Source organism: Oreochromis niloticus, linkage group LG11, assembly GCF_001858045.2.
Source record: "Oreochromis niloticus isolate F11D_XX linkage group LG11, O_niloticus_UMD_NMBU, whole genome shotgun sequence".
NCBI classification, from domain to species: domain Eukaryota; kingdom Metazoa; phylum Chordata; class Actinopteri; order Cichliformes; family Cichlidae; genus Oreochromis; species Oreochromis niloticus.
In genome coordinates this window covers 23,339,926-23,358,166 of record NC_031976.2, presented here as the reverse complement: position 1 = coordinate 23,358,166, position 18,241 = coordinate 23,339,926, and the positions used below count along the sequence as shown (strand labels likewise).

Sequence of the window (18,241 nt, the reverse complement as noted above, 5' to 3'; positions counted from 1 at the left end):
TCGATCCCTACAGACTCCTTTGTTAAAATGTCCAACTTTATAGCATTAAAAAGCATCGTTACAGCCTGGTGCAAAAAAGGTTTTGTGTTCATGGGTAGTTTCTCTATGGAAGCTTCCACCACTTGAAGGCATAAATAAATAAATACATAAATTGCTATCCATAAGTCCAAATTTTCTAGTTAGGTATCTCTTAATTTCTACTTATTAGCTCAAACATCTGAGAAAAGAACTAAAAATTAAGAAAATAACTAGAAATCTTGAGTTATTATGTCAAGTTTTGAGATAACTTTACATTTTAGTTTAGATTTTTCAGTCAGGTAGCTCGAAGAATTTTTGTATTTTTAGTGGTGAGACTAAACTTCCATTTTCCCTTTTCTTAAAAAAATCTATGAGTGGGGAAAATTTTTCATAACTCATTCACCTGGATCCAGGGTCGTGGCCGTTTTGATTGACAGGTGTTCCCATCTGAGCCTGTTAGACCTCATGCATGAGTTTTAGTCAATAAACTGGACTTTTTCAGAATGTGTGAACTGTTGGAGACTTTTGGAGCATCTTTATTGGATTATCTTACTGACATTATGGCTTGTTGTGTGATGCAGATCACCTGAGCGGGTCAGTTTTGGTGAGTGAAATTCTAGCATTTTAGCTAACTCTTTCTTAGCACCCATTCACTTTATGAACATAGCTTGCTAACCAAGCTAAGTATGGTTAAGGTGAATAACTTAGCACTTCTCCCTTTCATCTGTCACTTCTGGATTCAAAACATCACAGCAGTAGGGAAGTCACCAGGTAATGTCACGGTGACTACATCTATGTTTTATACTGTCTAAGGACATTACCCATTGGTTTGAAACATCAACCTTAGCCATTTAGCTGACACCATGTTGCTGCTTGGGGGCCAGTATGTGGACAAGAAGTTTGAGTGCTAAGCTGTCAGTTGTTTATCAAACTGTATCAAACACAGATACCTGCTAATAAGTAATTAGCAGGTATCTAAATACACTAAGAAAACTTTACTCACCTGACTTCTTGCCGGCGGTCTGGCCACCCTCCTCTGACCTCTGGTATCAACAGGGCATTTTCACCCAAAGAGTAGCTACAATTTTCTCATTGTGTTGGAAAATCTCAATAGATTTGCATATTCTGAAATACCCATGCACCAGCAGCCACACCACGCACAAAGTCATTGAAATCACCTTTCTTCCTTATTCTGATGCTCAGTTTGAACTTCAGCAGGTTGTCTTGACCATGTTTAGAAGCCCAAATCCTGTGAGCTGCTGCCACATGATCGGCTGATTGGATATTTGCAGTAACAAGCAGTAAAATAATATTTCTTTGTTTTATGTCCACATATAAAAAGAGGCAAATGCCAGCCACATAGAATCCCTCAAACAACCTCATATGTCTTTCATCTATACCTTTCCCTACGTCCTCATCCATCCTGGGAAAGGACTGATGAAGTGCTAATAATAACCCCCAGATGCGATGTCACCGGGGGGGAAATCAGGTTTGTCCTGCTAGAAATCACTTTACATTACACTGACACACTTATTCAAGGTGACTTTAAATGGCCCACAACCTACATACCAACTCAACAGAATGGCCTGTACAATATGTATATTTCATCGTAAGGCCATCAGTCAGTGCCACAACAGTACGAGGAGCTTTTATTGCACAAAAGGGATGCAGAGTTGAGGCCTCTGAGGATCCACGTTAGACAGAACACATCAGTAAGAATATTAAAGGCTGTGATAACGTGAAGTTTGTTTGAGCAGCTCCGTGAGCCAGCAGAGAGTCTGTCTGACGTAAAAAGGACGTATTCACTGATCCGTATCCGTTTTGAAGGAGATTCCTCTGGCGGGACGCGGTGAGAACACACACAGCCCCGAGCCTTCAGCAGTGTCCGTAAATCACACTCTCACAGCTCCTCCTTTCTTTTCATTTCTGTCTTTATATCTTTTTTTTTTCTCCCCCCTCTTCATTTTTACAGCGCAGTAAGGAATGCTCGCTCTACAGGGTGGCTGGTGTTCACTGGAGCGACTCAACTCCCATGTCTCACACTCATCCCATGTGTCTCCTATTAGCCACACTCACCAAGAGAGGGAGGGAGTGAGCGATGAAGAGAAAGAAGGGGAGCAAGAAAGAGAGAGAGGGGGGGGGAGAAGAATTTGATATGCTTTGTGCATGAGTGACTTGTATAAAACAAAGACAGGGGAAATACTCTGAATGTATGTAAGAGCTGGAGCAGAGGTGGAGGGGGTGGGGGGCACAGTGCACACACACACGAGCACTCGAGAAACTAGCAAAAAAAAAGATTATAATTTATTTCCAGATTTTTTTGCCTTCCTTTGCATCTTGTTTCACAAGTTAAATTGAACGTAAAAAATAAAAACTGACTGCCATACCATGAAAATGTAAAAAAATAATACAAATAATATGTGCTGTATATATAATTATATCATTATCAATAAACGGACAACATTAATCATTATAACAATGCTATTGATCGTAAACATAACAGAACACTAAAATGCTGGTCTCATGCATATTGAACGCCCCTCAGATACAAAGGAGGGGGTAATTACTAAAAATAGAACCAAAAGTTCCACCAGTTCAGAATAAGCGCCTATAGCTACATGCAATGACATAAAAGGGACTCATGTACACATTCCTTCTGGCATCAAGTATTTTACATATACTGTACTTCACTATTGCCGCCCCCATCTAATATACTGTACAGAGCACAATACAAAACAACATTATGCAGGAAAGCGCTGGAGTCTGGTGCCGTTCGCGGGGACTCTGTGCAAGGTTTTCACGCCCTCCTCCCTCTTTTGTTAATCCTTCAAAATCTTCTTGTTTCCTTCTGCGATTTCCCTGTCCATGAGTCCGACCTCTGTTCGGAGTCTTGTATTCCCTCATTGTTTTCAGTGCTTTTTTTGTTTCGCTGTATTTGTTCTCTCCTTGCGCACGCTCTCCCTTGGTTTTTCTCCATGCTGCTGTTTGTTGGTGCCCCTCCCTCACAGGGTCTTGTCGCTCTCTTTCTTCAGGTGACTAAAAAGTGAGAGGAGGAATCGAATGAGTGCATTGACCTAAGGTTTTGGACAGAGGTTCGATATCATCTCGGCACAAGCGTGTCGGAAAACGCTTCAAACACTCGTCCCCGTGATTAAAACTTCTCTTCGGTCTTCATCTACAAAAATAACATCAGTGATGTTTGTAGAGTCAGCCTGTGATCAAGCCTTGGTTAGAGGCAGATCAAAATGTAGCAATCAGATTTCTGCTACTGAACACGTGTGAGGCCAAACGTCAGATTTAGGGCCATTTTTACTCATTTTGGTCTTCAGCTACAGTCACGATCAAAAGAAAGTACACCCTCTTTAACTTCTAAGATTTTACATATCAGGACATTATTAAATTTGAGTAGGAAAACAACATGGCATATTAGACCATATATTGTTCCAGAAGTCTTGCGGTTTATCCAGGTGCAGCTTTGCAGCCAACTCTTCCAAACAAGCCATACTTGGTTCAATCTTTTTCTAATTGTGCTGTCGTGAACTTTAACATTTAACTTGCTCACCTTGGCCTATAGAGTCTGAGATGTAGCGCTTGGGTTTTTTTAAGTTTCTCTGGCTCTGGGGTGAATTTGTGATATCCACTCCTGGGAACATTAGCAGCTGTCTTGAGTATTTTCCATTTGTGTAATAATATTTCACACTGTAGAATGATGCACTTCAAATTGGCCTTATAACCCTTCCCAGACTAACAGACTAAGATCACTGCTCATTCTTTCCTTCTTGGCTTTATGTTAACACAAACCTGAATGCTTCAAACCAGCAATCTGCTAAAACTTCTGCTTTTATTAATGATCACACTCATTGATCATCAATTAATCAAGTGAATTTGATTAGCAGTTCCTAGCTGCTACTTAACCTCTTTTGCTATGGAAGCCGTAAGGAAGCTTCTGGTGATTTTTATTACGTCCTGATATATCCTTTAAATTGAGGATGCACTTTCTTTTTACCAGGACTGTGTATTAATGAATGTGACCAGGGAACAACAGATAAAAAACTAAATATAAATATACAGAGAGAAATGCTAGTACATTCAGGAAGATTGCTTCCTGCATTCAGATTTTATTTGTTTAAGGTGATAAAATGCAAGACAGTCTCTTAAAAAATGAAGGATAAAAGAAACAGCTTTATTTTCATTGCAAACTGACACATGGAGCTAATTCTGATTGTTTTCCACCCATAGGAGTCTTCAAAGCTTGGACAGTACTTTGACAAAGCCTAGTCGTAGATTTAAAGATTCCTATCAGTGGAACAGACTAATAAGGGCCAGTGGCTCCATGGAAAATTATCACCCGATGGAAAATCACCAGCATTGTAACAGTTTTTAACCAGGTTTGTGTTCAGTGAATCAGAAATACCAAGAAAACTTGTAAAATGTCAAATAAGGTAACGTAGACTTTGCAGCATTTTGTTACCACCCAAAGGTCCTTTCTAAACCAAAAAAAATGTAAAGGAATTTTAATTATTTCTTAAAAGATAGTACTCTGTAGTATTTTTTTATGTTAATTTTAAATATACAGAAAATAAAGCTTAAAGGCTCAGCAGTGGGTTCAGATGGATTAGTCTGTAAAACAGTAACAGTAGTGGTCATTATATCAGAACATATTTATCAGAGCATATTTGGATGAATAAAAAGCTTCTGGCTTCCTATATGTTCAAAGATTCAGTTTCTATTTGTCTTACATGACAGCCACCCAGCTGTGTTCAGGGTTTGACTGTTGGTCAAGCAAAAAAAGACACCACCACCCCAGGCAGTGCTGGGTGTCACGCAGCACTGTAATTAAATTATATTTACCCGCAGTGAAGAAAAGTAGCACATTATTGTATTAAAGTCAGTAATCACACTTTCCCTAATCAACCCGTTACTCATCGAACAATTACGTTCCATCAGTTTTTCAATTTTCTGCATCATTTTTTCCGATTTAAAAATAGTTAATCAACATTTGCTTTTCCTGCTCAGTTGTGCTACACGGTTCACATGGAAGGAGAAAACAGTATGTGGTCTATGAGGACTGGAGATAATGAGCTGTACTTTAATTTTACTTAAAGAACATGAACATGACGACAAAGTGCATAATGCACCCGGGCCAGGAACAACTATAACCTCCAGCTAACACGACATCGCTTCACCAGCATCTATCAAAGACAACACGCTACAAAAAGCTAGCAGCCAAGAACTCAAAACCCACAATGTTGTTAAAATAGAGTGTATGCTGACCCCAAACCAAGCAGCCTGACCTTCATGAGGAAATGAAAACAGAGATGCTGTAGCATTGTTGTCGTACCTGTTTCTACAGCTGAATCACTGTGACCTCAACATTTTCCTGTGAAGTGCATTTAAGTGTGGTTTGTGTTAATACTTGTCGTAATTAGGATAGAACCTAAAGTTTATACTGTTAAGTGGTTATTGTGTTACAAAGCAACTGAAAAAATTGAATAGTTAGAGTCAAACACTGGCAGCTGCAGTGGATGCAAAGCCTCTGTACCTGTAATACTCATCCTGGGTGAGGGAGTGGTGGTGATGGTGATGAATCCACTGCTGTTCCAGGGCCAGTCTCTGGATCTGCAGCTCTGCGCTCTGTGCCTGCTGCATGGCCTGGAGCTGATGGGCTGCAGACATGGGGCCGGTGAGAGAGGAAGGCTGGGGCAAGTCACGGAAAGGAGCACCTGCCACCAAAACAGAGGGGAAAGAGCAGCCGCAGCAGCAAGTGGGAAAGGGAGAAAGAAAAACGGGGATCATTCATCAGCGCCAGAGTCAAAATGTTTCTTCTTTAGCTTTCAACACGGTGTTTTTAGAGAAGAAAACTGAACTAGTACATGGACGAGGAGCCTTCTCCTCACCGAACAGCTGTTGGCGGAGCACCTCGCTGTCAGTGAGGGGGTGTGCCAGGATAGGGGTGCCTAGTGTGGCTCCTGGGTAAGGGAGGCGTGCCAATGGAGACCCCGATGCCAACGGGTCCATCAGGGGGTGAACCCCGCCCGCCGCTGGATGCCAGTGATGTAATAGGAAATACAGGAGATTATTGTTGCTGCATTATAGCGCTGTTTGTTAACACTTAAAAGCTTTAGATTAAGTCAGAGCAGCTGTCACTACTGATACTGTGACATTAGGCTCTCATCGAGGAACTCATTTTTACACAATTTTATTCAATGAAGGGGTAAAAATGTGAACTCAAGAGCCTTACAAACATTGACAAGTACAAATAAAGTCGGTTTGATTTTCTTTAGAGATTGCACTTTAGCAATAATATAAATTGTCATATGACAATCTGGCACCGCCCATAAAAACTCATTACTATTGATTTAAATCCCCCCTTTAAGGTCATCTATATTCAAAAGCACTACCCCATGTGTCTGTGATAGGCTCTGGATCTCTTTTTATAGAATTGGACAAATCCACAAGGAGCCAAATCTGGCTAGATCTGGTGGTGGGCTAATATTGTGGTGTTGTTGCCAAAAAAACAATATGTTTTCATTAAGCTGTGTACCGGCATACGATGTTACGCATAATCGAGGCTGTTTCAGCCAAATGCTTTCCCTCAGATGCCTCAGGATGCTACAACAGAATTCAACCAGGGGAATTAATTCAAATGATCAGCATGCTCCTGGTTGCACACCTTTGAGCTTCGACATAGCAGATTTTCCCACTGAAAACAGCTGCTAGGTCTTCACGTTTTAGCCACAAACTCGGCTTTTAATCACAAGGGGCGATCCTCGACATGAAAGTCGGGTTGGTTTGACACGAAAGTAGATGTTTGCTCCTTGCAAAGGTTCGAGTTCACAGAGCACACGGTGCAAACGGTCAAATCGAGACTTCCGAGGAGCTTTCCGACTATAGAAGCAGTGCTAGAAGCAGTTCACACAGAGACGACCTTAAAGAGGAGAACAGCCAAACTATATTTTGATTTCTTTTTATGAGAAAAGTCCTGAAACTTCATGATCGCAGCCGGATATAAACTTGTCAGTGTGCATTCCAAATGTCAATATGTACAATTTGGATTTAAAGATGGGTGAGCTGCTCCTTGTTGTTCCCAAACAGAGATCTGAGTGCACAAACATCTCTTTACTTCTCTTGATAAAACAAATTTCTTTGAATAACAATGGTCAGATGTTTCAGAGAAAACTATGCAATCACAGAAAAGCTGTGTTCAGCGCCGAGCTAAACTAATACAAAAAGTAATTATACTGGAGTTAAAGGATAAGGCTGGCACTGTTTTTTGTTTTTCCAATGAGCAGAACCATCAGTGTGTTCGGTCAACACTTTTCAGCGCCCGTGCCCATTTTAGATGTACTCGTACAATAAAGAGGGAAATCTTTTAAAATGGGTCACAAATATAATTTTTCGTTTTTCTTAAAAACGTGCATTTGTTCTGGGCTGATTTTAGACACTAAATTTTGTGTAAAGAAGGAACACCTCGGGCTTTCTTCTTTATTGGTGTCTGTGCTTTACAGAACATCACCAGCTTTATCCTTCCTGTAACAAGTTCTGGAAGATGAACTTTTGACTCCAGGAATTTTCTGAGCTACACGTCTGTGAAATCTGAAGATTGATGAGTCGGTATAGACGATTGCATAGTTAGTAGCAGTGGGTACCTGTGTCTTGCTGGTGTAGGTGAAGATGTGAGTGGATGTGTGAATGCTGGTGATGATGAGGCGTCACATTTAGCATCTGAAGACGCCCCAGATTCTCTCCTCCACCTCCTCCACCTGTACTGGCTCCACTTCCCCCTCCCCCTCCTCCGCTTCCTCCTCCTCCGCCTCCAACACTTCCTCCCCTTTCTCTCTCCCTCTCTCTTTCTCGCTCTCTGTCCCCAAAGGCCGGCAGAGCTGCTCTGTCCCTCTCCCTCTCCCGCTCTCTTTCTCCACTCCGTTCTCGCTCGTAAGAGGCAGGAGAGCGAGTGGGAGTGGGGTAGGTCTCAGGGGCAGCGGCCGGGGCAGGGCTGGTGGCTGATGAGAGGACAGGGAGCTGAGAAAGGAAGAATGGGGGACAGGGTGGTGAAGTGAGGTGGCGTTGGAGGTCGGTGGGGCAGGTTGAGGAGGAGCCGGGGGAGGAGCGGCAGAGGCAGCTGGGGGAGCCGGGGGAGCAGATGAAGGGTGAGAGGGGAGTGTGGGTGGGAGCAGAGATGAAGGGGGTGGATTCGACAGGGACTGCGGAGCAGGAGGGTTGGGAGCTCGAGTTACAGGGGCCAGAGTTGGGTTCTGGAGGTGAGGTGGGCCAAGTGGAGCTGGTGGAGGCGGAGTGCCGTAGATTGATACCTCATTACTGCCCGCTGCACTGCCTCCAAGGAGCAGGGAGTGTGCATGCGCATGGGCACTGGCATGAGCATGTGAATGTGAGTGAGCAAGAACTGCAGGATCAGGTATAGACCCTGGTGGGTAAACCCGGTCATCACTCTTAAACTCAAATCCTGGCTTTATCCGATCTCGGTGTGCAGCCACTGCATGAGGAAAGCCGACACCTCCCAATCCTGCACCCCCAATCCCTCCAGGTACTGGGCCCCCTGCCATTCCCGGGTGACCACCAACACCTGGACCACCTTCCAGGCTGCCACCATACAAAAATCCCAAGATGGCTGCTGCAGTAGCTGCATCAGTGGGCAAGTGGTGTGGGTGACCTAAAGCATGATTCTGAAACTGAGGAAGAAAGAATGAGGGGTGGACGTGGGGATGACCATGATGAACTTGTGGGTGGTGTGCCGGGGCACGACTTGCCACCCCAAGTGGAGACATAGCGTGGGGGCGAGCATATTCACTCAGAGTTCTCAGCGCTGGGGTGTCAGGGCCTAAATATGGTCCTCCTAAACCTATTCCCAGGGCCCCCTGAGGGCCGCCAACCACTGCTGGTGACCCACCCATGGATGGTAAGAGGAGGGAGTGGGGGATAGAGTGGGAGAGGGTAGGGTGGAGATGGTGTGTCGGAGGAAGGTGAGCATGAGGATGTGAGTGATGATGTTGTGGATGTGGGGGAGGATGGGAGACGGGGTTGCCCGAGGAAGAAGCGGAAGAAGACGAAGGATCGAGGATGATCGAGGATGAGGAAGGGAAGAAGAGTGAGGAGCCCTGGCGACCTCCTCCAGCAGCGCTGGCGTCCTTCTGCTGCTGAAGAGGAAATAGGAGAAGACAGTAAATCACATGTGCTTTGGTCTGCTTTACTCCCCTCCCATTAAACTGACCAATTTAAACTACATCAAATCCATTAAATCTGACATGATTATCACCCTGAAATGTGCACACCTGTAGATGCCGATCGAGCTCCCTCTCACGTTCCCGCTCCCTCTCTCGTTCCCTTTCTTTCTCTCGCAGGTCTCTGGCCCGCTGCTCCACCTCCCTGCGGGCCCTTTCAATCATCTCATTCCTCTTCTTCCACAGTTTGGAGCCATCGAGTGGGACAAAGAGGACATCGCTGCGGGCGCAGGAGTTCCCACTGCCGCGGTCGAGGACCTTGTGAAACCTAAAGTCATGAGAGACACCGGTGTAGTACATAATTATTACAATCATCAGGAGTCAGCAGCACCATCGTAACAATTATAGCTGCTGTTAATTACAGGGAGTGTAGACATTTACAATCTCAATTAGGCTGACTTTACCGTGCTGACTGGCTGGCGTGGATAGGAATGTCTACAGCTTTTGGTTCAGGCGAGGGGCTTCTCAGCACAGGTGGTGGGCTTTCACTCTCTTCCCTGTCTTCTATTGGTTCTTCCTTAATGACCGGTGTAGGAGGCGGGCCTGAATCCGAATGTCCGTCTCCACCAGGGAGCGAAGAACTGGAGGCAGGTGTAGAGATACCATTGTTGTTGCTGCTGGCGGAGTTACTAAGAGGTGGAGGTCCTTTTGAGACATTCTGAGGCGAGAGTGACTGTGGATTGGTATTGCTGCTGTTGGGTGCGCTACTGTTGCTGCTGCTGCTGCTGTTGGCCATAGTACTGCTGTTGTTTCCGTTAGAGTGGTAAGATCCACTGAAAGGAGGGTGGTTGTTCAAAGTGCTATGATAAGGGGAAGGGCGGCATCCAGGCGAACAGCTGGATGACACACCTGTCGCTGGAAGCGGCATGCTGGCTGCAGAGGAGGAGCCAGGAGGAAAAGATGAGAAAGCTCCCATCTGATTGGTCGATGGGCTGGGTAAAGGAGAAAGGGGTGTCGGAGGAGTCTGGGCAGAAGACTGGTAGTGTGGAGGACGTACATTGGGTGCCATTCCTGAGGGGGGTGGTTGGGTGTGGGAGGATTGAGGTGGGGGCAGAGGAGGCTGAGGTGGTGGAGGGGGATAAGGAGCATTCAAAGGGTGTCCGTGATGGCTAGAAGAGGAGGAAGGAGAGAGTGCAGGGGGTTGACTTGGGCCTCCACGGTTTTGGTATAGAGAAGTGTCTCGCAGATTTGAGTCTCTCTCTCTGTCTCTTGGCCCAGACTGGTAGTGGGGATGAGGTGGGTGGGGGTGCTGCGTTCCCCCGGGCCCTGAATACTCTCGTCCCAGGTTTGGAGTTACTCCAGGGGAGTTTAGGTACTCCCGATTTGTGCCAGTGGAAGGAGGCGCACCAGCAGGAAAGTCTTTTCCTCCAGTGGGTGGATACTCCCTGTGAAAGTGATCCGCCCCAGAGGAGGGCGTTTGTGCCTGGTCGATGGGAGGAGGTAAGTCCCGGTTCGATGAGTTTGGGGGATGTGGGTGGGGGTGTGGCGGCAGGGAAGGATGGGTAGGGTGACTGGGATTGTTTTGGGGAGACGCAGGTGGGTCACGGTTCAGCATGGGGGTGACAGGTAGCCCGCTGGTTGAACTTGGGGGGTTTCCCTGTGGGATGGAGTTGTTGTTAGGGTTACTACTGCCCACAACGTCTCTCGTCTGGCCCCCAAACTCACCCCATCTGCTCCCATCTTTGTCTCTGGGATGCCCCCCGCTGGCTCCACTGGGGCCAAAGTCTCTACTCTGGTTTTGGTTTGGCAGATTAAACTCCCTTCCTCCTTCACGCTCCCTTTCACGCTCCCTGTCTCTGAAAGCCGGAGCAAAGTCTCTTCTTTCTGGCCCCAAGTTAGGTCCATCTCTCCCAGAACCTTGGAATTCCCGGTTCTGACTGACTGACAGCGCTCCAAAGTCTCTGCCTTGGATGCTATTGGGCCCACCCATCCCACCACAAGCACTGTTACTATTTGCCCCGCTGCTATTGTTACTACTGTTGCCAATCGGAGCGGAGAACTCCCGGTTGATCTCCCTCCCCCACACTCCCCCTCACTCCCCTCTCCCTCTCTCCTGCACCCCCCTCTCTCTGTCTCCTCCCCTCCAGCATACCTGGGAAGGTACTCCCTGTGAGGGTGGGGGTGAGGATGGGGGAGGTAAGAGGGGTGGGAAGAGGAGTGGCGAGAGGATGGAGGGTTGTAAACGGAGGGAAGTTGCTGCTGCTGAACTGGGGGCTGGTGCTGTGGTTGGTGTGGGTGGTGGTTGCCAGGGTAACGGGTGTAGCCCCAGCTAGCCTGGCAACCAGTTGCCGTGCCACCCTGCCAGCCGGTGGAGCTGTAGTGGTGAGGGTGGGAGGAGGGTTGGGTCTGAGGCTGAGACTGGGACTGAGGTTGGGGGCCAGTCTGTGGCAACAGAGAAGGTGGAGTGGACTGAGACTTGTCCAGAAGTTTGTCTCCTTTTTCCATTTTGTCTCTTTCTGTCTTAACCTCAGTAGGCATGTTTTGTCCCCCAAGCTCCAAAGGTTTCAGGGCAGGTGGAGGAGGAAGTGGAGGGGGCAGGGAATGGGGAATGTTGGGGCTGTTATGGGAATAATCTCCTCCGGAGATAGTTGTCTTGGTCACGCACTGTGTGCTGGCTTTGGAAGTCATTCTGCTGCTCAGCGCAGCATCAACGCTGGTCGGTCCACTGTACTCAACTTTACACATCAGCTTAGAGTCCAGAGAGAAATATGACTTTCTCCCACTATTGCTGTCATTTGATGAATCTCCTGCTCCACGGAGAGAGGGAGTCAGTCCAGAAGAAGAGCAGGGAGTGGAGGGGGGCTTAAGAGATGGACAGTCCTCAATTCTTGCATCCACATCTCGCTTTTCTCCATCTCCACAGGGCTCCTCACCCCTCCCCTCCCGCAGCACTCTCCTATCCTCTCCTGTCACCTTCCCCGCGCCCCCCTCTTTACCTTTCTCCCGGTCTCCTTGCTTTGGTGAATCAGGGACATCAGAGTCAGAGTCCAGGCTGCCCAAAGGGGAAGCGGAAAGACTTGGAGATGAGGAACGATTGTCCTGGTCTATATCCCTCCCGCTGCTCAGACTGCTACTGCTATTGGCCAGGCTCCCTACAACTGAACTCCTGCTGCCCTGAGATTGGCCATCTTCATTGTCACTCTCACGGGATTGGCTGGCAACTGAGGTTGGAGGTGGGACAGTGGAAGGAGCTGAGCTGTCAGTCGAGTGTGTTGATGTTGGAGGGTTTGGAGTAGGGGCTGAATCCTAACAAGAAAAGATGATTTGAGGGTGAGGAAAAAAATTAAGTTGCAATATTTGCTATCTACATGATGGCAGAAAATAAAGATATATCAAGCTGAGGCATCCCCTTTTAGGTGATTCATTTAAATCAAAGCTTTGTATTAGGTCTTTATATAACAAGTTGATGAAATGTAACACAAACCTGAACCTTCTGCCTCTTTGGAGGAGACACAAGTTCCTCCCCCTCACTCTCTGATGAATCATGCCCTTGTGATCTGCGACTGAAGCGATTTCCAGCCAATTCCTCACCAGCACCTCTTTGCTAAAACAACACAAGACTTTTAATTCTGTAGTGACGCTTTTGAATCCCTAATAGGCCTAGGTCTGTTTTTAGAACAAAGCTTCGCTTGCATGCAGTCACGCTCACACACACACACACACACACACACACACACACACACACACACACACACACACACACACACATTAGTGTCAAACATGAAACATCAAAGATTTCAAAGTGTTACGGTGTAAAACACACACTCTAACAATTCTGACACTGCAAGGGGTACATCTATGGCAATCACAGGGATGACTCATTCACTGACAACACATTCACACACAAAAATTCAAGAAACACAGGAAGGCCTTTATTGTTCATTATGCACACGTACACGTTAATGTATGGCCCAAACAGTGACAGGAGAAAGGAGATAATAAGATAGGCGGGGTCTAACCGTCTGTCTGTCGTTGCGTTCAGGGCGAGAGGGGCTGGGGTGCGGGCGTCTGCCCCTTCTTTCCTCACTTGCCCCCCGCCGTCGCCCACTGCGCATGGGCATCTGCGAAGCAAAGTGCAACGAAAGAAGGAAACGTGGCATGTGGGGAAAGTGTTAAAACTGGACAATTATACAGGAACATCGCAATATGCACGGAGAAATAAAGAAGTGATTGTAGCAAACACAGAGTTAAATCAAGCTGAAGGGAAGTCAACCTCGTTCAATCCAAGGTGGAATTTAACAAGGACGACAAGATGTAGTGAATAAAAGAGGAGGAAAGAGAGAGGAGGAACAGGAGGATACAGGGAAGAAGGGAGGGAGGTAAAAAAAATCAAATTTACATGTGGAATCTGTTTTTTAGACGGCCTCTCGCAACCAAATAAATAATTTATATCTCAGTTACTCTGGCCATTTTGAAATTTGATCACATATTGAACTAATTATGATGTGGAAGCAGTAATCAAGAGTTAGGCAGGTACACAATCGCTGACATCATCGTGGAAAGCAGACATAGGCCTTATGCATACCGATTCTTTGTGTGTCCTTGTTTTCATTATTTCTTCTTTACAACGTCCATTTTACAACACAAGCCATTGCAGGGACTGAACTGGTTCCAGCTGCTTACTGACTGGGCTGTACTACACGAAGAGAGCTACCGAAACCTGTGAAGAAGCATAAACAAAAACATGGAAAACCTAATGAGAATACAAGGCTTTGAGTAACATGAGTTCATGATATGATGGCAAGATTTGGTGTCATCATTGAGCGCGGGGTTCAGGAATTTGTGACATTGTTGAAAACATCTGAGTTTACAACTGCAAAAGCCCAGTTACAACATTTAAATTCCCAGCATGCTTCATACTGTATCGGCACAACTGCTTTCCACTGGACTCTGCACTCTTGTTTTCACCACAGCGGCCCAAAACCTTAACAGCACAATAGGTTAACCCACTGTGACTGATAATACATGCAGAGCAGAAAAGGTGCTGATTGGTAGACTTCACTTCGGATCGCAGTCTGCAGAAGAACTCCAGCAAAACATCTTGGGAATATGCGGCCACACCCCCCTCCTCCCTCCTTCCACCTTCACAACAACAGCCCAAACCCACAGCCACTTGTGGTTAACCCACATGACCTGGTTATGGCCAGCAGAATCACATGCTTATTTATCCAGCCAAGCCAACCATTAGGAAAAACGCACAATGTCAAGATTTTTTATCCATCTGATCGACAACATAGCCAGACTACTTCGCAGGGGCCCGGCTAATACATCCATTCATGTACCACTATGATGAAAAAATGGCTCATGTATATTGAATGAGGATATAAATAGTGCACACCGTTGGATGAAAAGAAAGAAAAAAGAGTAGTTAGCAGAGCTGTGGCGTGGAGTCTGTAAATACGCCTGTATGTGTGTTTATTTAAAGCAAGTAAAGCCCGTAGCAGCCTCACTACACATGGCTATGCATTAATTAGTGCATGCTGCAGTGACTGATTCAGTTTTATGAGTAAAATCTTCATCACTGTACACACTTTCCACACATATTTAGAGGCGATGCAGTGCGTGCTGTGTGCATCTACAGTCCCCTTATTCACACACACGACGAAGTTCATGACACTGAAGTAGAAGCATTCAGAGCCTGCCTGGTGGGTTTCTGCACACACACACACACACACACACACACACACACACACACACAATGCATCTCAGTTACAGGTGGCAGCTACTGGCCTGTCTGTGGTCCACTGGCAAGTCCTCAGCTGTGGTCGGAAAACAACTGCATTTACACCACAAGTTCCCCTCCTAACACACATGCACACACATGCATGCACACAGCACGTATATTATCAACAAATTGGCCACTGCATGTGATGCAAAGCAGCAGCATGCAGTTGCTCTGCTTACATCACCAGCGAGCGGGGCACTGCAACGACTCTTTCTTCTTTCTTGCTGCTAATGTTATTGATACACATGCAGAGGAGACCGGCCAAAGCTGCTCTATGGTCTGCCTTCACAGACCATCCACGACGGGGGGAAGAGACGTGTTCAGCAGCACATACATGTTCCCCAGTCAGAATGGATGCCTGTGCAGTGCTGTTTCCAGACGCTCCACATATCTTTCTTTCTTTCTTTTTTTTTTTTAAAGGAAAGATGATATGGAATGGCGAATCATGGCATTTCGCACCGGCTCTCCCTTTTCCTCGCTGGAATGTGGGTGCGCGTCGTGCGCTCAGTTCACATTAATTCACCGGGACATAATTTAGCCATAACGCAGGATGATCATTAATGCACAAAGAAGGGGGAGAAAAAATGGGAGGGAGAGCACAAGCGTGGCCAGCAGGAATAGCTCCAAACACATAAGTATAAGCATCCATTTTCCTTCTCCTTACCTATAATATCCAGCGATGCGTGCTCCCACTCCTCTCACTCTCTCTTTTCCTTTCTCTCCCTGTTTTGTCGTTTTATGTTGCACGCTGACACGCACACCTCAGAGCCCAGTCGTCTGTCAACAGAGACTCGTGCTGGCTCATATTGCAACGGGCTCCGATCATAACAATAATGCAGAGGAAATCTCTTGCTATTCGTTGTAGGAAAAATACAGGGGTGCCAACTGAAGACTGTACAAATTGATGCGTACCCTCGCCTCTTCCCCACCCCCTTTCGCCCCCTTTTCTCTTTTGCCCCCCCCCTCTCCCACCCTACCTACTCCCCCCTCTTCCTCTAAGACGACTTGCACTTTTTTTTTAATGCCCCTCTTCTGTTCTTACAGTCACAAATTTTTTCAGCGGAGGGGTGAGCCAGAGAGAGGGATGCACGTTGGGTGAGAGAAAGGGAGAGAGGAGAGGGCGTGATTTGCATAAGGAGAGAGAGAGAGAGAGGAGAGGGGAGGGGGGTGGAGGTGGGGGGAGGCTGGCGAAGGAGAAGGAGGAGGAGAAGGAGGGAGTAGTGAGGCAGGGAGAAAGAGGAAGAGAGGCGCAGAGAGAGGGCCAAAACTCTGAAGAGGGAGGGGATCAAGAGGGAGGGTCTCTATGTCTCTGTTGCCTAGTCCCTCCAGAGTCACCTTTACTGTATGGAGAGGCTCGCAGTGAATAACTATGGTTTTATCTGGCAGTGAAACAGAAAGAGGAGGAGAAGAAAAACAACGAGAACAAATGCTGTTTGTTCTCAGAGGTTCTGCTGAAGGTGGACTAAAGAGAAAACAGGAAACTGGGCCTTTTAATGTCAGTGTGTGCGAGTTAACAAAGAAGGCTCGTGCGAATTAATTAGGCAATTAATAAACGATCAATTAAATCTCTGTCGTGTTGTGTGTCCGCCCGGCTGTCCAGCAGCTCCTGTCTGTCTGGGGAAAGCTTGCAGCGGTGTGTCCAGTCAAGCGGCTCTGCAGACCTCCTCCTCCTCCTCTTCCCCTCTCCGCTCCCGTCCCTCTCTCTCCCCTTCACTCAGCCCCCTGTCCCGTCTCCTATTGTGTGGTAACCATGGAAACCCGGCCGGAGACTGTGCGCGGTGCGCCTGCGCAGCTCCAGCGTTCCTTCATCATCATCACTAGCAACCGGGGCGAGACAGGAACCGAGCCCCGCTCGCGCTCCCTCTGCTGCCCGGCGCGTGCAGCTGATACCTGACCTGCAGTCACACCTGTGCAGCTGTCAGAGCCAGGTGTGAGGCTATGTAACCAATTTAAACTAATTAAATAATATCATGTTCTGTATTTCAATGTTTTTTTTGTTCTTTACAGAAGACCCACATTGACATGGATAAAGTGAAGGTGCACACACTCAAACTGCATGAATGTGGCAGATTATTTTACAATACTCTGCTTTACTTTTGCTATTTTACTTTGTAAAGCCACTTTACTGCATTATATTCAGCTTTTAAGATAAGACACGCTTTATTTCTCCCTAACATGCAACAAAAGTGAAATAGGCAGGCTAAATTTATAAATCAATCTATAAATTGATAAATCAATAAAAAAAATACAAAACGACAAAACAAGGTAAAAACTAAAAGGAGTAGACAAGTTTAATTGTAATACAGTTCCAATCTTAATCATTTAAAATCCAAATAAAATCCAACAATATTAAAATAGTACAATGTAAACAAGTGTTACATAGTAATACTACAATTATTGTTATTAAATAAAAGCTGAGTATATAACAATAAAATGGCTTCATTAAGTGAAATATCTCAAATTCAGTAAACAAACTAAAACATAATTAAAATAGCTTACATGATGTTTTATTGTATTTCATTTACATTTTATCCTGTTGAGCTCCACAATCCACAAACTTCATTATTAACCTCAATTTATTTCAATTTATTTTATTTTATTGGGTTTATTTCTTTTGAGTATGCTTAAAAGAAAAGAAAAAGAGGTTATTTAGATTTTTCCTTCATATGTCATTAAGAAATATATTAATTCTACTGTATTAAAGTGTTAAGCTGGTAGATCTAATGTAAATCTTAGGGTATACATTGTTTTGGAGGGGTTGTTTAGTTTTCCTATTATGATGTTTTTTTCTATGTGGTCTGTACATTTATTACACCTTTATCAAAAGATTGGTATATTTATATACTACTTTAGATAATTTACACGTCTATTAGCCCACGCTTCAACTGTCTCCACTCCTACATCCACTTTACACTAATCTATCCATTATATGTATAGCTGTCTTTGCTTTGTGTGTGTACTGTCTCTTCTCCTAATATAAACTTCTTTGTATTAGATTATATAAAGTCAGCACCTTCTGTGATACTTGCTGTAATAAGATTGTTTAAAATAGTTTCTAAAGACTATTTTTTTTATGCAGTATAAAAGATTAATATTATTAAAATGAAGAGAAAAAAAAGCTGCTGCACTGCTGCCTGTGGATGTAGCATTTGAGCCACTTTTCACTCGGCAACAGGTCTTTATTAATATTCCCAATAATACCTGTGCTTTTCCTGTAGTATCAAAAATATCTGCTATGACACAGACTGTTGACGACAAC

The 18,241-nt window shown here is 45.5% G+C and overlaps 1 protein-coding gene across 1 annotated transcript; it reads right to left on the bottom strand.

The window, feature by feature from the left end:
• Positions 1 to 2,297: 2,297 nt before the first annotated feature.
• On the bottom strand, positions 2,298 to 11,308 carry atn1 (atrophin 1). Its single transcript, XM_019364684.2, is given in 7 exon segments — positions 2,298 to 3,054; positions 5,561 to 5,741; positions 5,916 to 6,059; positions 7,668 to 7,806; positions 7,809 to 9,173; positions 9,309 to 9,525; positions 9,662 to 11,308. Coding segments are annotated over 7 exon segments (3,606 nt in total). The 5' UTR covers positions 11,188 to 11,308; the 3' UTR covers positions 2,298 to 3,020.
• Positions 11,309 to 18,241: the final 6,933 nt, after the last annotated feature.